The sequence below is a fragment of the Pogona vitticeps genome, chromosome 2 (genome assembly GCF_051106095.1).
Source record: "Pogona vitticeps strain Pit_001003342236 chromosome 2, PviZW2.1, whole genome shotgun sequence".
NCBI lineage: Eukaryota > Metazoa > Chordata > Lepidosauria > Squamata > Agamidae > Pogona > Pogona vitticeps.
In genome coordinates, this window is record NC_135784.1 from 171,090,105 (window position 1) to 171,111,523 (window position 21,419).

Below are 21,419 nucleotides of genomic sequence, written 5' to 3' on the forward strand. Positions count from 1 at the left end.
TGTCTAAAATTCTGGCTCAGCCAGCAATGTCTACTGCAAATATTCATCCCCTGCTGTGTGGGCAGCCTTTGTTTTCCCTCAGTGGCCCAGTGGGTAAGAATCTCTTCACATCACAACGCTGAGAATACTGTCTTTCTCCAGGCCGAGCATGATCAATGGGCAACCTCATAACATTAAGTGTCCTATGACCCTACTTTTTTATTTGCTCCACCCATTCCCACCTCTTCCCCCACCTTTGGAACAGGGTGGCTATTAATAATCTGTTGATTCCTTTTCCCAAAGAATAGCTGGCTCACTCTTTCTTTCTTCCCTACTCAGTCTGGCAAAAGCTGAGGGAAGGGAAAATTGCAGTCATGGCAGGAATAGAGAGGAGTTTCTCGCTTTATTGTGTCTGAGAGAGGAGACACCTGTCCTTTCGTCACTGGGATGGACTGTCGCCAGGTAAAACAGAACCCAGTGCCAAGCAAGCATCTCTTGATTGCAGCGATCCAGCCTGTGGTGAAAACGTGAGGTAGGGAGATTCTCTTTCTTCCTTCCTCTCTCCCTCCCTCCCTCAAAATAAGCTCTGCTGCATCTGCCTTACAGGCAAGAAATCTCTCTACATCACAAGTGTCTGGTACACGTACAGTACTATATATACTCAGTGCATAAAAGCCAGGCTTGCTGGGCCCGTCTGCTCAACTACGGAAACTGAATGTCAGTCCTAGAAGACTCTTCTCCATTTGAACACGACAGTGGAAAATTAGTAAGAGGGCTCAGTTGTCTTCCTGGGACCCCCCCCCCCATGAGTGCAGGTCTTACTTTCCCTTGTTGAGTTTAAGTTCACATGTATGTATGCTCACCATCTGGGGCTGAAACCCCAAAGTGGGATTTCCATGCACAAGACAGTTAAAATGTTACCATCAGCTTACATAATGTGAGGTAACAGAGGATATGAGGCTTTTCTACACAAAAGCTAGAGCCTTTTAAAGCCATTCTATTATTTAATATATATTTTCTTGTTTTATCAGCTTCATGTTTATCCTACATATGGCCTCTCCTCCTCCAGTTTGAGCCCACAGCACCCTTGTAGGACAGATCAGGGTGAGAGAGGAAGTGAGTGGCCCAAGTTCACACTGCGAGATTTATAGCTTAGTAGAGATGTAGAGGAGGATCTCCCAAGTCTGAGGGCAACCCTCTAACTCAGTGGTTTCCAACCTTGGGTCCCCAGATGTTCTTAGACAGCAAAACCTGAAGCCCTTGCCAGTACAGCTAATAGTGAAGTCTTCTGGGTCTTGCAGTTCAAGAACATCTGGAGACCCATGGTTGGGAACTGCTGCTCTAACTAATACACTCCATCAGCTCTCAATATAATTGGTTGGGCATCACTATGAACCATCATGCTGAGCATACAGCAGGTCACAACTTCCATTTTAATAATGGGTAAAGGAAGCAAGGAACCATTAGCCTTCTAAAATAGTTGCACTTTTTCAGTAACAGGCTTGGAATACTAATTGTTTAGACATTGTTTTCTACTGGAAGGAAAACAACCATCCATCTGGAAAAACAAAGTCAAAGTGTCATTCATTTAAAAATCTTTGGATCTTTATCCCACCATGTTGTCCATGTGCACGTGCACATGACTATGTACTTGTTTTCCTTTGAGAAAACTTTCTTAAATCTCAGATCTTAAGATTAGAATATCACCTTGTGATCCTTATCCCTTAGGAATCATAATTCCCAATTTTTGCTCGGCACTCTCAGAAAGAGGGAGGGAGGGAGGGCACCTTTTATAGCCTTCTCATGAGCTCCTTTGCCTTGCTTTTTGGCAGACTCATGGCTAAATTAGATGTGATAGCACGCCACGGACCCGTGCCGTTAAATCCATGCCTCTCCCTTAACATATGAAGTGCAGTGAAAGGTCTGAGCTTTAGAACAGAAAGGGAGCATGAGAGAGAGATGAGATGGGCCTTCAGGAACCAGCCTTGCTGGAAACGAGAGCCTTCTAGCACTGATGCCATGTCTGCATGGGCCATGCCATTCCAGAAGATTCCAATTAGTGCTTCTGATGGGCCTGCCCCCTTGGCCCTTCCTAAGGTCCAGCCTCTTTTCACGTTATGGCTGATGCTCACTGACACTTTGATCTCCTGCTTGTTAGATTTAATATTATCTTTTAATGATGTAAGCCGCCTTGGGTCCTTTTAAGTAGAAAAGCAGAATAAAAGTATTTTAAACGAAAAAACAAGAATTTAATTGTATCATTATAATCCATTTTCTTTGTTACTGTTAGTTGTATATCATAATCTGCTGGAGTTGTTTCAATCCTGTATGTTTCAGTAGGTTTAGCTGGGAAGGACCTTTCTGAGCTGCGGTGACTTGTTCACTCCAGCAGTAATCAATTCTTCCTTGCTTGCCTCTGATTTTGAAGACAGCCACACTTCCCTGTTAAAGAGTCTTTTACTCTCCTTTTTGGTTTGCCTGCAGTTATTACACAGAATACAGTTAGAATGCAGTCTGCAGGAGTCTGTTGGAAGCAGGCTGTGAGTTGGCTGAAACCTGTTGCTTTAAGCAGTCATTTTAAAAATCAGTACAGCGGTGCCTCGACTTAGAAACTTAATTGGTTCCTGAACTCCGGTCGTAACTTGAAATGGTTGTCAGCTGAAGCACCATTTCCCATAGGAATGCACTGAAATGCAATTAATCCATTCCAGCCAAAGGAAAAACACACACCAAACAAACAAACAAACAAACAAACAAATAAAAACCCCACTGCAAGACCCGTCAGAAATGCGATTAATCAGTTCTGGCCAAAGGGGGGAGGGAAAAGCAAACAAACCGTGCAAGAAAGACCATTCGGAAATGCAAAAAAAAGCAAAGCAAAAAGCAAACAGACACTGCAAGACTCTTCGGAAATGCAAAAAAAGCAAAGCAAAAAGCAAACCATGCAAGACCCATTGGAAATGGGAAAAAAGAAAACCTAAAAGTAAGCAAACCCTGCAAGACCCATCGGAAATGGGGGAAAAAACCCAAAAAGCAAACAAACCCTTTAAGACCCATCAAAAAGGGGGGGAAACCCCAAAAAGCAAACAAACCTTTTAAGACCCATTGGAAACGCGAACCTCCCTCAAAAAATCAAACAAAGACTGCAAGAACCATCACAGCACAGAAACATAAACCCCCCAGCCCAAAACCACACTGCAAAACCCACAGTTCTGTTAACTGATCAACAGTTTTTAAAAAGCAGAAAGCAGCACCTTACCTTACAGTTTTTAAAAAGCAGAAAGCAGCACCTTACCTTACAGTTTTTAAAAAGCAGAAAGCAGCACCTCACCTTACCAGGCAGTCCGAAGCCTCCTCCAATCACACACTTTCTAACTGCTGGGGTAAAAGAGCTACAAAGAAGCAGCTTCTTCACCACCAACTGTTAGCAATTTGAATTCCCTGCCTTCCCCCCCTGCCTTTTCTTGATCGTAACTTCAAGCTCCTGCCGCAAGTCAAAGCAAAATTTTATGGCCGGAGCTGGTTGTAACTCAAAATGGTCATATGTCAGGACATTCGTAAGTCAAGGCACCATTGTGTCCTGTCTGCTCTCTGTAACTGTGAGTAAATTAGACCTGTTTATTCTTTCTCTTACCAATGCCTCAGCATAAGTTATTGAGACTCCAAGTGCCACTTCATGAGAGAAAACGTGTGTTATACTCTGGAAAGACGTGAAGGTAATTCTGTTCTATACGCCTCTGCACGTCTGCTGCACAGCTAGAGTTTAGACAAAATTCAAAACTCTGCAGCATAATCACCATTAGCATCATTGGTGCTTTCATTCTTCAAAATTTAATGGCACAATAAATATTTGCTTTTTGTATATACTCTATGTGGAATTTGTACACATAAAGAACATTTAGATGAGCCTAGATTAGGATCTAGAGCTTCCAGTGTCTGATGGCATGGAGTGGCAAGTTGCCCCTGAAGATCTTCAGAGAGGATCACAGAAGCCTTTGCCAAAAAGGCAGCGGGCCAATGGCTGGAATCAGAGGCAGGGTTTCCTCTTAGCTCAAGAAACTGGTGCCAAATTATGGCACCAGGAAGACCGGAGGAAACCTGGCAAAGTGCCCTACATGAAGTAAAAAACCTCACCATGAGTAGAGGTCTTCTTGCGAGTAAGCTGTCCTTAAGAGGAGGACCTTCTCCTGGGAAAACTTCTGATAAAGAGCTTAATTCACTTACTAAAATGTCAGTTGCAGGGTGGAAGAATTACTAGAAACACTGCCTGTTCTTACTTAGGCTTCATCAGCCACACCTTACTCTTCCCATTCTTATTTTAACTTTTGTGCCCTGTACGGGCTTGGAACTGTTTTGGGACTGCTTTGCTTTGGGATTCTCCTCATTTTGTTATCATTTTGCTCTGATGGCTGGTGAACTCTGTTTGACTGTCTTGATTTGACCTTGGCTATGGTCCACTCTATGCTCCATACTAGTTTGCCGGCTGGTAGGACTTGGGTTTGACCTCTGCTGTATATTTTTCTGGGCCTTCTGGATTGCCCAGTTCTGGACCAGGAAGCTAGTTACTTGGCAAATGTGGAGTAGATGGACAATATCCCTTGTTTTTATATGACTGGTGAAAGGACAGACCTCAGCCATCAGACATTGTCCACCTCTGCTCTCTATATCTGTAAGGTTAATAGAGAACTAAAAGTGAGCTTTGAAGACCCAAACACCTCAAATGGAGTAATAATGTGAGCATGTACATCCTTTCTCCAGCCTAGAGTATATCATTCTGATGCTTGGAAGTCATAGGAGGAACAATTATTACATTATGCAAGCTGGCACTGTATTAGAAAACTCTGATCTTTCCTAGATTTGTAAGCAAAAGTTCTGATGCTACCTATCAGAGCTGAGAGCTTTCATATACATGTAGAAGAATCCTCACTTGATAGCACCTTCTATCTTGATAGGAGCTGTGATGAGCCCTGCTTTTCAACCCATGTGGTCCCTATGTTGTCAATGTCCTCTATTAATCCCAGATTCAAGTAAACACAAGGTCGTGACTGAATTAAGTAACAAAGGATGACCTGCAAGACCTTTTGAAGAGGGATCTGGACAGTTCTTATCTATTTCTCAGCCTCTTGGTCTTCCTGTTAAACTAACATTCCTCTGTAGAAGGAGGTTATCAAAAACATCCTTGCTCCAACAGTGTTGGCTTTAGCTTGTGTCCTTCTTGGATTTGGCAGACCTGAACGTTTTGCTATTACTAGTGATTTAGCTCACAAGGCAAGGCTGTACGTATCTCCTAGCTTGATCCTCATGGAGTAAACAGGTCAATGGGAACTCAGCATGGATGTATCCTCTTAAGCTGCATGATTAACATTTCTTTCATTCTCATCATGTTCTAAGTGGATATTTTACCTTGCAAAACAACTGAGCACTCAAAGTCCCTAACTGTTGTCATCCATTCTCACATTAGCCCCGTACGTGAATTGATTTTTTTTTTATTTTACAGATGCAACTGAAAACAGAAGACTTGTGGATGAGAAAAGAAAGCATCTTCAGCAGCAAAGAGGAAAATGGCAGGCTTCCTTGCAAACAATCCTAGAGAGAAGGTGCCACTAAAGAAAAAGCCCCGCACTTCATCCAGTCCAGCCCAAATACAGCTAAGAAAGAAATCATAAGCATAATTTTTCCTGAAGGTCTCAGCATACAGGAAGGCTGATAAAGAAGAAAGTATTTCCTTTGGTAACCTGTGCCCAATTTGTTTAAGGCGTTCATGTGCGAGACCAGAATTTTGAATTCAGCCCAGAAATGAGCTGGGAAAGTCTTGCAGCTATTTTAGTATAAAATAGTATAATATGACACCTGTAGTTCTACCCCATAATGAGCAAGTGGACACATTTTCTGAATGCTTTTGCAAGAAAGCCCTGCTTAGAACATGCTATAGTGGCCTAACCTAGAGGGTGTCAAAGAATATGACAGAAGGGCCCACCCCTCCTTTCTTGGAGACACTGTGAGCCTTGGCAGCCAACAGGGAGATCTCGGAGCAAAGCCAGCTGCAGCAGTACCCCCACGTGGCTCTCCTGGTCTTTGAAAGGGAAATTATTATCACCTAAATCCATCCCCCCTCCCCTTTACCAGCATCTCTGTCTTGTTCTGACTGTGCTGCTCTTTATTTCAACATCAGTGCCTCTGTGTATCCAAATGAAACAACCACAACAACAACCACATCACAATTATGCAACCACTAAAGAAGGCACAATTGCCAAACAGATGTTGAATCAGATAAACTTTTAAGCAATGTTGAGACTGAAATAGGTGATGGGAAAGGGAAAGTATATTAAAAACAACCCCAGAGGATTCTACCAGTGTTTGATCAGTTAACAAATACATCTGCCAAAGGACTTGAAAAGGGGGTGGGGGTGGGGGGAAACCTGCCATGGTGATAAATCCTCTTTCTAAGGACACATCTCTGTGTTAGCAAAGGGAGTTTCATGTTTAATTCCATCCTGGCCCTTTAAGCCGAGAAGTGAGGGACAGACAGAAGTGTGTGGGGAGGAAGGGAAGGATGGATGAAAGGGGGCAGTCAGTGTATAATGGGTGAGTAAAAAGATCCACACTTACCAGTTCAGGCGGCGGGAGGGGCTGGCACGGGGATGGCACCTGGAGACAAGAAGAAATTGAGAAGGGCACGTTCAGAGGCGCGTCCCAGGTCAGTTTGGAGGCTCGACACTTGGTCCTCATCCCTACCACAAAGAAAGCTGTGCAATGACGTCCCTAAAGGAGTCCTTCCTCTGCCCACACTACAAGCTGGGGTGGGGTGGGGGGAGCGAGAGTGAGTGGGGAATTAAAAAAGAAAAGAAAAGAAAAAGAAAAACCCTCTTGCTGAGTTCCAGCCTGGCTAGATCTGCCTCTTTGCCCATTAGGGTGTTTGCTTTGGCCTGGCCAGTGGGCCCTTCCAGTGACGGCGCTCACATAGGCTGCGATTCATCATAGCTGGGGAGGCTTGCAGGGGTGGGTGTGGGGGGCTAAATATAGAGCAATATAAACAGGCTGCACCCCACCCAGGCAAGAAGCACAGTGAGGCTATTCAGCCCTTGTGCTTCCCTGCCTCACCTGGCAGAACGGCCTTCCGCATCCCTGGACTGACCCACCAGGGAAGAGGGAGGGTCCAGGCACCGTTCTCTTCACCTTCCCCAGTTCTGGGGCAGCAAGAAGCAGAGACGACGCTTCGTTCTTCAGTAGCCTCCTGCTCTCAAGACTGGGCTCTTACCATCGCGTTGCCTGTCTGTTATTGTTAATGAATCAAGCTGGAGTTTAGCAAATGCAACTCTTTTTGTCCAGCTGCAATTCATTTGCTGGCTTTCCCTGTCAGGACTACATCCTTCTCTCTCTCTCTCTCTCAACTGTGGAGAAAGAGTATGCAGTCCAGAGTAAAACAGCAAACATGTGCAATCAGTTTTGGATGTCCACAGAACTCGATAAGAGAAAAACCATTCTGGGAGGCAATAATTTGGATCGAAGAAGTACCTGAGAATTAGCGTGCTGGAATTACCTTAACTTCCCTCCAGTTATATTCATGTTGCTTTCCCACCGTAACACACAAACTGCCTTCCTTGCCTTGTGGAATTCCAGACACGTCTTTACAACAGTATGTAAAAATTAAATGTGAATTTGGAAGAGAACAACATCATGTTCAAAATATATGTAAGTAAAATATTTCTGAACTAGGGATTTGTATCTGCCCAATGATCTATTTGCTTTATAAGAACATTAAACATTGGATATGAGTGCAAATCAGCAGTTTCTGTAAATAAGAAGATAATTGTTTGTCTCATGAATGTATATAAAATCTACACATAAGTAGAAAATAATGGGGTTTTTTATTTAATGTTCTAAAGAAAGATAGAGAAGCAGGAATCTGCACAAATTTAACCTAATCCCATTAAGTCTGTAATAATCATACACCTACTGCTGTGCCTAAGAGACATTTCTATGGCTTTTCTAGATTTCTTTTATGTAGTCAAATTTTTCTAACATCTTTTAACTAATTTGTCTGTCAAGCATATTCAACAGAGCTCAAACAGCTCTTGAAAATCTTCCCTTACAACATAACCACACCCTTGCAGAACTCCGTATCTGTGGAATTCTTTATGGAATCTGCCACAGTACATGAATTCTTGACATTCTTAAGTGTTTGTCTGGTGCAGTGCAAGCAACTTTGCTAGAATTCTTGTTTGTGGAGATATGCTTGTGCAATATGTAGGCTGGGTTAAGGAGGCCCAAGCTCTACAGTATGTCCTACCTGGGGGTATTTTAACTTCTCCTCCTTCCATTTAATCAAACTTTGCTGACTTCTAAACTAATTTTGCAGGGATTCAGAGAGCAAACTCAGAACAGAGGCTTTGCCTACTAAGTATTTTGTTGCATACATTTTGTGGACGTGCATGTCTATCATACAGAGGAATGTCATTGACCTTCTGTATGTTGGTCTTAACACACAGGTTTAAAATGTGTGGTCAAATGATCATTGTATATCCATGTTTGCTCTTCGGAATTGGAACCCAAGTAGAAAGGCAAAATCCAAAGAAACAAAACAAGACAAGACAAAAACATGTGGCACATTAAAGACTAACAACTATATTTTAATGTGAGCTTACAACAGAGCCCTAAAGCAACATAGCCATAAATTACTGCATGTAAATGTAAAGTACATCCAAGAGTCAATGAATATTTGGTATGAAACTGATATTTCATTCAACATTTCATTCTGTTTCCATATGTCTGACGAAGTAGACATGTCCACAAAAGCTCACATTAAACTATATCAGTTGGTCTTGAAGATAGCACTTGTTTTTGTCTTTTTTTCCTTTTGTTTCTTTGGATTTTGGCTGCTATGCTTGCACAGGCTAACACGGCTACCCGTTCCAAAAAATACAAGTAGAAAATGTATCCTAAATAACGGGTCTTCTGTTAATGAGCAATCCTGAGTAGTTTGGTTAATAAAATGAGGTGTTTCTTTATTCTTGTTTTGGCTGTACTCTATCTATCAGAGCATCAAAAAGAGTTTATTTATGTTGCTGCAGCCAGGAAAAAGGCTGCCCCCTACTTATGTCTTCAAGACCACAGTAGATCCTCTTAGATCATAATTGAAAAGTGTGACCCTTGATATGTTGTTCGGATGCAACAGCCTGGATCAATGTCCCCAATAGTGAGGTATGCTGACATCTGCAATCCAACAATATTTGGACAGTCACATTTGGCCTTTTCCTGCCTTAAGTGCATCCCTAACTATATAAGATAGTCTCTGGGTTATAGTTGGGAATGAACTCACCTAAGATAGAGCCATGGCACTAACCCGGGGCTTCCCAACCTTGGATCCCCAGATGTTCTTGGGACTACAACTCCCAAAAATCCTGGCCAGCACACCTAGTGGTGAAAGCTTCTAGATGTTTTAGTCCAAGAACATCTGGAAACCCAAGGCTGAGAACCGTTAGACTAGACAATACAACTACACAACACTAGTCTAACAATTTGGTAGCAAGCAGATAGAGCCATGGGTTTTCTGAAGATCCAGTGCTAAATTAAGGACATTTTGAAGTGGAGGACTCTCCAGTATAAATTGGGACACGTGGCCATTCTACGGGGTTCAAGAAGTTCTAGGTGCCTGGAGAAAGGAATGAGAATTTTGTGCCTGAGTTCACCAAAATTCTTCATATTTCATAAAGAAAGAATTTGAAAGTTAAAAAAACAGGAGGAATTGAAACTAACAAATTCATGAATCTAGGCTCAGGGCTTTGAGTGCATAACTGATGTGAAGCCCTGCAGATTCAACCAACTTAGGGATGAATTGCGGTCCTGCTTGCCTTCTTGGGCAAATGGCTGATCATGCAATCAGGCACCCAACCAGGAACGCAGCTGGCACATTGTTACTGACTGGCAATTTGCCACCAATGTTTAAGTCTCCTCCCTTGAACCAGCATAAATCAGCAATAGGATTCTGGCTATTGCTTTTAACAAATGCATGGCACCTAAGTTGCTCTTGGCTCACATCCTTAGACAGCAGTGAGACGGAATACAATGGGGCGGTTTTGCAGAGGTGGTCAGAAAACCTGTTGTAGCTGAAAGCAAAGGAAGTTCCTTTCTGATGGGGATGACGGAAACAAGAAAGGTGGCCATGTAAATTCGCAGGTCACAGGCCTAGGCCCAAACCAGCCATCAATGCATTTTCAAATTATACCATGCACAAGGTATATTACCCAGCATAGTGTAATGGCCAGAGTGATGGACTAGGATTCAAGAGACCTGGGTTTGAATCCCTGCTCTGCCATAAAAAAGCAGTGCAGAACTGGTAGAACCTTAAATACCTCACTTCCTTTGAAAACTCTATTAGGATTACCAGGAGTCCGAATTGACATAATGTGTCATTGTTATTGTTATCACTGTAGGGGAGGATTTCTATGACTTGTCATTCTTCCCCCCCCCCCCCCCCGCAACCTATGTTTGAGCTTATGGGTGGGTTTGAACGTGTTTATGAGTAATCTGGTTAGAAAGGCCAAATTACTCATAAACATACTGTATTTGAACTTGCTTATGGGTTCAAATGTAGGTTGCAGAGAAAACGTGAAATGTCATAGAAATCCTCCCCCTACGTATAACATGTTTTTCATGAAAAATCATCTCATTCAGGTCCAGCCCCATCATTAGGTAGAGTGGAAGCAGCTGCTTCAGGCAACAGATTTTGGGTATCATGAAATAGCAGCAAGCTCCTAGTTAGATATTTTGTTATTATAGATTCCCCCCCCCCAAAAAAATACAGGTTTATGGGGGATTATCTGCCTTGCATAGGTTGAAATAATTTATTCAGATTCTGGTAGGATGCACTTTGTATGAAGGAGAGAGACAGAGAACAATCTGCTACTTTACCTCACGCAACAAAATGTCCTAGACTGGGTGAAACATATGCTGAAAATTGTTGCTCACAGAGATTTAACAACAAACACCATCACACACTGCAACTGCGAATGAAGAGGTTGGATCCAGGCACTTCAGGTTGTGCAGTCAACAAAATGGCTTCCTGTAATAACCTAACAGTGTTCTATAGAAAAAGGCATTTGCCTTCTTCTTCAATACTTCTTGTACATCAGAATTGAGGAAAGGAGCTTTTTCAATACAACTGCCAGAATCCTCCCAAGCCAAAAGAAGCAAGTGTCCAGCATTCAACAAGATACAGTCTGTCTGCCTGTATATGAGTATGTATATTTTCCACAGTGTGCATCCAACTCAGTGGCCCACTGACTCTTCAGCTACTGCATCATCTTAGAAATGCAGAGCTGGAAGGGACCCTATGGATCATCAAGTCCAGCCCCCATCAAGGAGGCACTGTGGGGGATCGAACTCCCAGCCTCAGAGACTGAACCACTGAGTTATGAATGGCTTATTTACACAGTTGAGCAATGACTGATGATCAAAGGGGTGAGTTAGGTGGCAGGGTAAGGCAAGTCATGTCACACCACAACACAGCACAGCACAAAGTGGGTCTTTTCTCAAGGTAAACAAGTACCTATGGAGGATGGTGGTTGTGGGTTTATCGGGCTCTTTAGCCGTGTTCTGAAGGTTGTTCTTCCTAACGTTTCACCAGTCTCTGTGGCCAGCATCTTCAGAGGACAGCAAGAGCCCAAAAAACCCACAACAATCATTAGATCCTGGCCGTGAAAGCCTTCGCGAATACTTATGGAGAATGCTGCTAGGCATGAACTTTCAAATTCCCAACAGCCAAAGAAGTCACCTACCTCATGTCTGACCATGACCTCATCAGCTCAGGTCTGCATGCATGTTAGTCTGCTGAGCAAGGAATCCCTGTTTAATGCTCCACCCAGGACTTAGAAAAGTTACATTTTTGCATTACAACTTGCAGACTCCCTCAGCCAACATGACCCCATGCTTGCTAGAAAGCCTGATCCAAAAAGTAACTTTTCTAACCTATACTGTTGCCTAGCTCTGCTCTGCTTCACCTCACCTCACATGTGGCAGGCACTCCTGCCCTGAGTGTTTTTCCCCCTTCCATTCAGCTGTGGGAAATATTTGGGATGCTGGACTCTGATATATTGCACAAATGATGCATTGAGAAAAACTTCTGGCTGCTACCTCCTCCTCTCCCAGCTTCCTGGCCTTCCCTTCTGCAAGCCCTGGCCTGGGAAAACATCTGGACCAGCCCACAGGGACAAGGGAGGGAGGTCATCAGGATGTGGGAAACTCTAGGAGAAAGGAAAACGGCCCTGGTGGCTTAGCTTAGCAGGCCAACAGCAAGCGGGCCTCCCGGCCATGTCAGATGGGCTGCTTCTCAACACAATGAAGACATCACCATTAAATGTATTCCCCTCCTTCTATATACCACAGATGGAGGCAGTAGAGTGAGAGAGAAGGGAGAAATGTATTCAAGTCAATTTGCACAAGAAATGTGTCCAGGTCAGTTTATGCATCTCTCACTGTCCGTGCAACAAATCACTTGTAAAAGAGAATTCCTTGGCTCCTGGAAGTGTTCTGAGCACACAGCAGGACCCTATCTCTCGCTTTATGTAATTTACAAATTAGCTTGAGTTTTCTGACTAGTCTTCCGTACTTACACAAGGGATTCCTCTGAAGTCTGTTTTCTCAAACACGAAATATGGCCGCAGTCCTGTCTCTCCAACACGAACACCCTTCCAGCTCTAATGGTGGACTATCTGTACGAACTATCTCTGCTCTGATCCACCTTGGTCTCAGTCTTTTTCCTGTTGCCTCTTCTATGGATCTTTTTTTACAGACACAGACAAATGAGTTGGCAAAAAGGACTGTATCATTCCAGGCTGGCCAGCTGGAGGGCAAGGATAGTGCTTTTGAAATGCAGCTATCAAATACACTCTGTGAACAAAGGCCACCTACTGGATTACTACAAAGTGGTTTGTATTGGCTCCAGTGCCTGCCCTGTGCAATAGCATTCTTGCCATCTACTTTTTTTGCTATCCTGGTGCCTCCCTTAAAAACCCTGAATAGAGATGGGCACAAATTGAACAATGAACCGAAAAAGACATAGTTTTTCGAACCTCAGTTCAATTCAGGAGTCCAAATTTTTTTCCTTCAGTAAAATGGATGCCTGGCCCCCACCATCCCATCGGTGGAGAACGAAGAGGGGGGTCCTGCCATCCTCTCCTCTTCGTCCTCCACCACCACCCTATATAGAGACAGCGGTCCAGCTTCTCTTGCAGGCCAGCTACCTCTGCACATGCGCATGTCTATTAGCTCATAGGTGTGTGCATGCGCAGAGAGACCTGTCCTGGGTCCCAGAAGGGAAGCCCAGCTGCTATCTCTAAAGGTGGTGGTGGAGAACGAAGAGGAGTGGCAGGACCTGGTAGGGAGGTGACAAGGGCAGCCGGAAGGGGGCAGGCAGGCGGGTGACAAAGGGAGGGAAGGGGTTAAGTTCCCCTCTCCCAGGCATGAACCAGAAAAAAATGAACCACGAACCAGTTAGTTTTTCTGGGGTTTGTGGGTGGCTCGTGAACCACCCCGATTCGTCATTTTTCTAGTTTGTGCCCCTCTCTAGCCGTGAAGCCTGTCAATGTTCAAGACAGGATAGAGAGGTATGTGTGTTTTTCAGTTTCAATAGTAAAACAAGTTTACAACTTTATTGTTGAAAACAAATCCTATTGATAATTAACTTGTTATTTTTAAGGAATCACTTCAAAACTATGATGGTTTGGGACAAAGTTTAGTCTCTCTCCTGAAGAGAAACATCTGTAGCTCTGAGGAGATCTCCACCTCAACAACAGTGAGACTTAAGAGCTAGCTATACCATCCTTTTCTCTCTTTCCTAATTTTTTTTAAGTGTTGGGTATAGGGATGGGAAGAAAAGTGGGACATGGGGTAAATGGGGTGCAACTCAACATAAACATTTTAGAGTACTCATTATCATCTGTTCCATTTCATAGATACATATGTTCCTGGTAGAACTTAGTTATAGTATACATTCTGTTTCTAGATTGATCACAGGTTTTCTATTATCAAATATTAATTTGCCTTCTATTTCTGAGCAAGTCATACAATTTATGCCAACAGTCCTCATGGTTCATCTTTCTTGTCGGATCTAACCACAAGACAAGATAGAGAGTTTGAAAGGGAATGTGGAGAGGGGAGAATAGAACAAAATTACTCAGGGCCAAATCATGCGAGAAGTAAGCTATGCACCACAGGGGAAGCTCTGAGAATCTGAAGTCTATATGTGAGAAAAATTCTTCAACCTCAATGAAACAGGGAAAATTCTCTCTCTCTCAGCTTGCCCTCCCCAGCCTTGGCAAAACTCTCTCTCTCTCTCTCTCTCTCTCTCAGCTTGCCCTCCACAGCCTTTTTGTTCGAAGAACTAATTATTATTTTTATGTATTTATCCAAAATATTTATGTGGCTGGCTTGGAAATTGTCTCATGAATGAGCAGAAATCTTGCCTCTCAGTCAAATGACTTCTAAGGCGGCTAACAAAGGATTTATATGCAGCAAAAACATTCCAATTAAAACAAGAGGCATAATAAATTAAATTTAAAATGCAACCACACAGAAAGAAGAGGCCAACACGAACAACTACAAACGAGCAACAAAATAAAGCATGTAAAATTATTATTATCCATTAAATGCCATCTTCATCTGGTGCCTCAAAATTAATTAAATTAAATTCCAGGGACAGCACAGTCATGAAACCTCAAACATAGAACCATCATCACTACCACCAATGGGGCTCCATCTGTGGTGGCTCCTTATGGGAGAGATAAGGTCTCCATCTGAGGATGAATTCCAGGCTTTGCAGAAAGAAGATATGTGGTCCAATCTCCAAGCAGGACCAGAAAAAAGTAGTGTACAGGTTGTTCCAGAGAAATAACATCCACACAAAGCACATTTTAAAATGTGATTGGGTAATATATGTACAGCTGAAAATATATGCACAGTTGAGCCCAAGTCAATGGAGTAGTAGGTAAAACAAATGTAAACAAACATGCATTTTAAAGAAAATGAGCAAAACTGAGTACAGACTTCAATATGAGAAGAAATAAATAAAGTCTACATTAAAAAAAGAATAGGAAAGAAGTGAAGTAAGAATTCATAGCAATGCAACAATATCTAATCTAACAGATATTCACATCTACGCAGAAAATGTATGTAACGTCACACAACACAAGCCTTGCTTCAGTGAAAACCTTACTGCAGGTTCTCTGCAAACAGGTAGTTCTTGCCCGGGTGATGTTCAGGCCTGTCAGTCTTTCAGCCTAACCTACCTCACAAACTCGTAAGGGAGAAGAAGAAGCCAATGAGGAGAATTATGCCACTTTGAACTTTGCAGGCTAGGTCAGATGGACACAGAATATTTAGAAGGGCATAAACTGGAAAAACGGTTCATTTTCCTGGTTCGTCCCTGGGGGTAGGGGAACCTAATGGCTCCACTCCCTCTGCCGCCTGCCTGCCCCCTTCCCATTGCCCCTGTCACCTTCTGGCCTGGTCCTGTCACCTCCTCCTCCTCCTCCACTGCTGCTACCATCTTAGTTGTCTCTGCGCATGTGCACACCTGTGAGCCAGAAGGGATGCTGGGTCCCTGTCTTTGAAGATGGTGGCGGTGGAGGAGGAAGAGGAGCAAATTGTCAGGACCAGGTAAGGAGGCTACGAGGGCAGCGGGAAGGGGGCAGTGGGACCAAAGCAAAACAAAGTGATCTGCCAAAGGAAAACAAAGGGTCAAGGGGGAAAAAGTTCAGCGCTTTGATTTTTTTTGGCAAAATGACTTGCACGAACCAAAGCACAAATCGAAACATGAACCAGCCCAATTTATGGGTTTTTTTCGGTTCATAGTTCAGTTCGTGCCCATCTCTAGTCATATCTATCACCACTTATTAGCCATGTTATCATTTTATAGGACAGGGCATAATTTAAGAAACGAGTAAGTAACCAAAAGCAGTGCATCTGTTGGCTCCTCCTTGTTTCTTTTTAATAATATCCATTCATTCTTAATTGCCCACCCCACCCCGAAGCCCATCTCCCCCTGACAGCGTTCCTTCTGCTGCCCCCTTGTGGTGAACGGAGCACACACACTTTTGCTAGAAGAATGTCACAGTCTTCCAACCCACCTGTTTCAGATGCCAGTCTTAAGTCAGTTTGGTTGCAATCAACGGCGTAGTCTAAGCATACCAGTTTTCCCCCATCCCAAGTCCGGTGGAGATCTTCCCCCAAAAGGCAGCAGCAACTCGGAGGGAGCCAGAACAATCACTATCCCATGGGCAGAAATAAAAGCTGCTCACTCCTCTCCCCTGCTCCGAGCGTCTGTTGTCATTTCCAGCTGCATTCCCTCCAGGCCACTGCCACTACCCCAAATACTCCTCGAAACTATATCCCTTTTCCTGAGAGCAGAGCTGTGTTTGCAGAAATGGACACTGATCCTGTGATTTAAAAAAAAAAAAAGCAGTCACTGAACAACACCCGCCTGACGTTAAATGGTTGCTCCTCCAGCTGCAACCTTTGGCTCAACTCCAAGGCAAACTCAGTTCGGTAATTATACAATTGAGGAGAGCGGCCCCGTGCGGGCTTAAAGGGCCAAGGTCCGGATTTCAAAAGAGCACAGGGTCTAGAGCTTCTGGGGTCATCGCTGAATGAAACGGTGCAGGGATTTTGTCTTTTGGCCTGACCTGTTTATGTGTGCCTCCACAGAACATGTTGCAAAAAGCTGTCGTGGTTTTAGATGTTGGAATCATGGCCCACAAAACCGAGCAAATGTTGCCTCAGTTCTTCCCTATTTCCTGTTAACACGAGAAGAAATGGCAAACCAGACCCCAGTTGGATGGTTATATGTCTTTATAACCCTTTGGTTCCACAGGGTGCAAGTTGTCAACTTTTGAAGGGACAAGGTGGCAGAGAGATAAACAGATGATGTGGCAGGAAGAAATACAGCTTCTTAGTCTACCATCAGGCTCAGGTGAAAATGCACACAGAGAGAGCAGAGAAGAGGCCTAGTTAGTAGAATTTTTAAAGGTTACCTTTTGGACGGTAACGTCTAGATCCACAAACCTATCCCTACTGATCGAGGCATTTTGGAAGTTGTAGGTTTAGAAAGCCACTTTCCCCGACTTCTGCCAACAAATGGCCTCAGAAAAAACACAATATGAGGTAGCATTATTTGAGCTAAAAAAGTGTGGGCCTGATAGTAACCAAGGCCAGAGCCCAGGCCAGTGAATTAGAGGGGAACTAATTTGGTGTCATGCTAGAAAAAGAGTACTAGTAGAATCATAGAATAATGGAGTTGGAAGGGGCTTACGAGGCCATTGAGTTCAATCTCCTGCTCAACGCAGGAATCCAGATCAAAGCAGATCTGAGAGATGGCCATCTGACGTTCTCTAGAATTACCTCACCTGCTCCTGAGGTAATTGGTTCCATTGCTGTACTGCAGTAACAGTTAAGAGGTTTTTCCTAAGGAAATTGGATTGAGAAGGGCAATTCTATACAATGCCTCTGTTTGAGTATCATTATAAGTATCTGATCTTATTATCTGGCAAATCCTGGTTTATCAGGATTGAGCAAATATGCTGGTGCTTGCAGACCACTCACTCCTGCTCTGCTTCTGTCAGCTGGAGTAACTAACAAAACACAGACACTCTTGTTTATCCTGTCACCTGAATTAGAGTTTCTAGCTTATCATTGCCCAAAACAAGACAGAATGGTAAGCCATGGTTTATTCTTGGCATACGGCTCTGTTGTGTGTAGTGAAAAATAAGCCAGAATGCCTAGCTTGTCGATCAAATAACATACATTTCTTACTATAAGCCCAAAGATCAGGGACTTACCCTGGCTCCATTTTGGAGACCAGAGACACTGCAGAACAGTGAGATCCTGGCACCTTCTTTGCTGTGGCCAGGCTCGCAAAGGCCTTTGGGCTGCACATGATTCCCTGAATCACTTCCCTTTGCCTCAGTCATTTGGGGAGTGATTCGGTGACAGGCCATTGCCCTGTGGACCTGAGGTGAGTGTCCTCTCAGGCCCATCTGGGGAACATAAAAGCACACAATACAGTAGCCGCCGTGTCACAGCCATTCCTCGCATGGATGTTTCAAGAGGAAGAAGAGTGAGCAAAACCAGAAGAGGACAAAGCTGAAGAAGAGAATCCAAAGAGGAGGAAAGAAGTGAAGACATAAGAAGGAATCACACGGGAGAAACTGCTATTTTGGTTGCTCTCTACTCCAAAAGTGTTGAAATCACGGGGTGAGTGTGCAATGAAGGTAGTCTTCAGTGCTGGGCAGCACGAGGAAGCTTGTATGCTGGGTACGGCCACTTCCGTTGCACCAGCTCCTAGCTTTCAAGGGGAAACACAGGCTAGTGGGAAACAGGCAACACAGCCCCTAGAATACCAGGGGTTTGGAGGCAATACCTCCACACACCACAATCCCTCTTCTCTTTCATGGTACAGGAAAGCACCCTAGGAAAGGGCATATAGGCATCAACAGTTTCTTGAAACAGAGATTGCAGCTTCCTTCTCTCAGGCCAAGGGCTAGCTAAGGCATTTGAAGAAGCAGCTCCATGTGGGGGCACCAAAAGCAACGACTATTCCCCCCCATCCCTGTTGGTTCAGTAGAGGGTTCCAAATAGGCTGGCATGTAGGCCAGTCTATTCACAGGAATTTTAACAATTATATTTCAAACAGAGAGAGTACCACTTCAACAAAGCAATGCGCCACGGACTGCTCAGTTCTGTTACTGATTTTGGAAAACTTTCACTCATTTCTGGAGTTGTGAGGCACAGCATCTGTAGTCTCTTGGGGAAAACCTTACTTGGACTATTTCTTGTTCACAGGTCCTGCTGAAAAAATTGACTTGTGCCAATTGCCTGTTTCTGTTTTGGGGCTTGTCTACCAAACCAGTAGTTCCACTACTGGTTAGTTTATTTGGGCATATGGGTTGGTTCTGTAAAAAAAGAGATCTTTCTCCCTCCCTGAGGATAAAATCTGCAACCCTCTGAAAAGGATAGAGATCTTGCACCTTCTGAATCTGCTGATTTTCCAGCGTGAGGGACCATGACTTCGCAATCTGAAAAGGTTTAACATCATTACTGCTAGGTGAAAGAGTGACTATTTGGCCAGATGGGCAGTCTAGAAGAGGGTGGGTGGGTGGGTGGGTGGAAGGAAGGACAGATGGACAGACTAGCACGGGCCTTCAAGCCTGTTTTCTGGACATGACAATATGCTGGATGCATGTGCTTCAAAGACAAGACTGGTTGTGAGGCCTTGAAGAGAGGATCAACATGCCAGGAAGAAAAATGTCTTACAAAGTTGTGTGTAGGCTTGTGTGGGGGTGGGTAACTCAGTATGCAGAGCTGTCATTTCAGGTTGCTACCTTTCTCTGTCTAGATAGGGAGCACCTGTCAAAGTGGGAACAAATGTCTGGCTATATGATATGCAGGGTAATATATTAACAGTGGTAGCTTTGGTCTCTGTCCACTTGTTTCTGGCAGATGGGCATGTGGACAGATTCATGTTGATGGCACCCAACCAGCGAAGGGGAGCAGTTGCACTGGCCTCATGCCCAGGTTCAACAAAGACTGATGAGCAAGTAAGTGGGATGCATCTTTGTGGATCCCCATGTTGTTTTATCCCATCACCCTCTGAATATGAGTCTTCTCTAGCAAGCAGGTTGAGAGAGAGGTCAATTGGCAGGCATGTCAGCCAATGTCTCAATCCCTGCCCTTCTGCTGGCCAAGGCTAGAGCAAATTTAACTGATAAAGCTGTGGCCAGTTGTATTCCAATATAAAATGTCTGAGCCTTTGTCATTTGTCGTGTACTGCTCAGACCCCGAGCAAACTAAGTAAGAAGCAGGTGATTTCTTTCTCGTAGGTTGATCAATCCTACCAAACCTGGTAAGACAGGGCTCCCTTGCAGTCTAGCTTTTCAGAGAAAATAAAACATAACAAATATTTTATATTATAAAATATAAAATTAAAGATCAATTTTAAGGTTATTATATTTTCTTTTATGTTTTGCCTGATATGCTAACAGGGATGTTTCTAGCTTCTTCTGATAGCTGAGCTGCCCCATTCATTCTGTTTCACCATTTTTTAGCCAGTAATCCCTTGACATTTAGTCCAATCATGTCAGACTCTAGGGGGCGGTGCTCGTCCCCATTTCCAAGCCGTAGAGCCAGTGTTTGCCCTTAGACAGTTTCTGTGGTCACGTGGCCAGCGCGACTAGACACGGAATGCCATTACCTTCCCACCGAGGTGGTACCTATTTATCTATTTGCATTTGCATGCTTTTGAACTGCTAAATTGGCAAGAATTCCAGTAATCTCTAACCATCCTTTAAAACCAGACAGAGCAGCAATGAAAGTGACTCTTAGACATCCCTGCCTCCTATAAGATTATGAATGGACTTGCAAAGGGGGAAAATAATTCATTGTGACCGAAGCAAAAAGTCTCCCCACCCCCCTCCAAAGCAGAAGCTAATGCTACTTTTCAAACAAATCATGGAGTTTTAAATAGTGGCTTGGATTTTCCAATAGTTTCCATATGAGAAAAACCCATGAAGGAAAATGAAGGCCTTAAGTCTTGCATTTTCTTATTTGCTCCTGAACATTACTCTTGGATCCTTTAGGAGCCACATGATTCTTTTAAATAAAATAAAATAAATAAAATAAGCCCCCATATTCAATTTTCAACCCAGTATTGAATGTCTTGAATGTTTCTCTTTTCTCCCCCCTGGTCATAGACCAAAAGAGTCCAGCAATGTTCCAGGGACTTCGTGCAGCCCTCAGGAGGTCCTCCTGGGGTCTTAAAGGTCTGACCTTTGCCTTTTAGTCAGGGGTTTTCTCATGAGCTGCATCTGTTCCTCCTGCTACCACCCTGCAAGTTGCACATGGCCCCTTTTGCCCTTCTGGGATCAAACCTTCATCCCATCACAGGTCTTTCCCAGGCCCCAGAGAGTTGTTGCTAATATCTGTGCCTTTCCTTTGCAGGATTTCCACTCCAACCGCCCAACCTTCATGACAGCAAATTATCTGCAGAATACCCTCAAGAGGAATGCATAGAACCACATCATCCCGCATTTCGAACTCCAGCCATTTCCCAGATCCTTCTCCTCCTCAGTTGTAGGAGCAGCAATTGGGCTAGAAATGAGAGGGCAGCTTCGTAGCTCCACAGTGTAGCCTATCCCAGCCACAAAAACGTTGACAGATGGGCACAATCCACCAGTTTGACGGTTCATGCCAGTTCCTTTACTGGCCAAACAAGTGTTCAGTGCTTCCAAGCCCCGCCCCCTCCAGTGGGCGCCCCGCTCAGAGAAAGCACCGAGAGAAGGCAGGGCAGGGAAGCCGGGGCAATGCCTCCAACTGGGTGCCCACCTGAGGAGGAGGGGTTTGGGAGGGCCAAAAACCTGTTTGGGTGGTAAACAAATTGGCACGGACCACTG

General features: G+C 44.0%; 1 protein-coding gene and 1 long non-coding RNA gene across 8 annotated transcripts in view; both read right to left on the reverse strand.

Annotated features, from left to right (window-relative positions):
* The window catches only part of TNS2 (tensin 2), a 158,943-nt gene that overhangs the window by 50,458 nt on the left and 87,066 nt on the right, over positions 1–21,419 (reverse strand). For 6 of the 7 annotated variants that reach the window (XM_072991230.2, XM_072991233.2, XM_072991231.2 and 3 more), the window contains exon 4: positions 6,589–6,627. In XM_072991230.2, coding sequence (XP_072847331.2) covers positions 6,589–6,627 — 39 coding nt within the window. Of the gene's footprint in view, positions 1–6,588; positions 6,628–16,103; positions 16,434–21,419 lie in introns of those variants that run through there. The other variant, XM_072991235.2, reaches the window with a different exon arrangement.
* LOC144586449 (uncharacterized) lies at positions 1,983–5,443 on the reverse strand. The gene is made up of 2 exons (XR_013541287.1): positions 3,270–5,443; positions 1,983–3,233 (listed from the first exon to the last, which is right to left on the reverse strand). It is a non-coding gene; the product is annotated as an uncharacterized LOC144586449 (long non-coding RNA).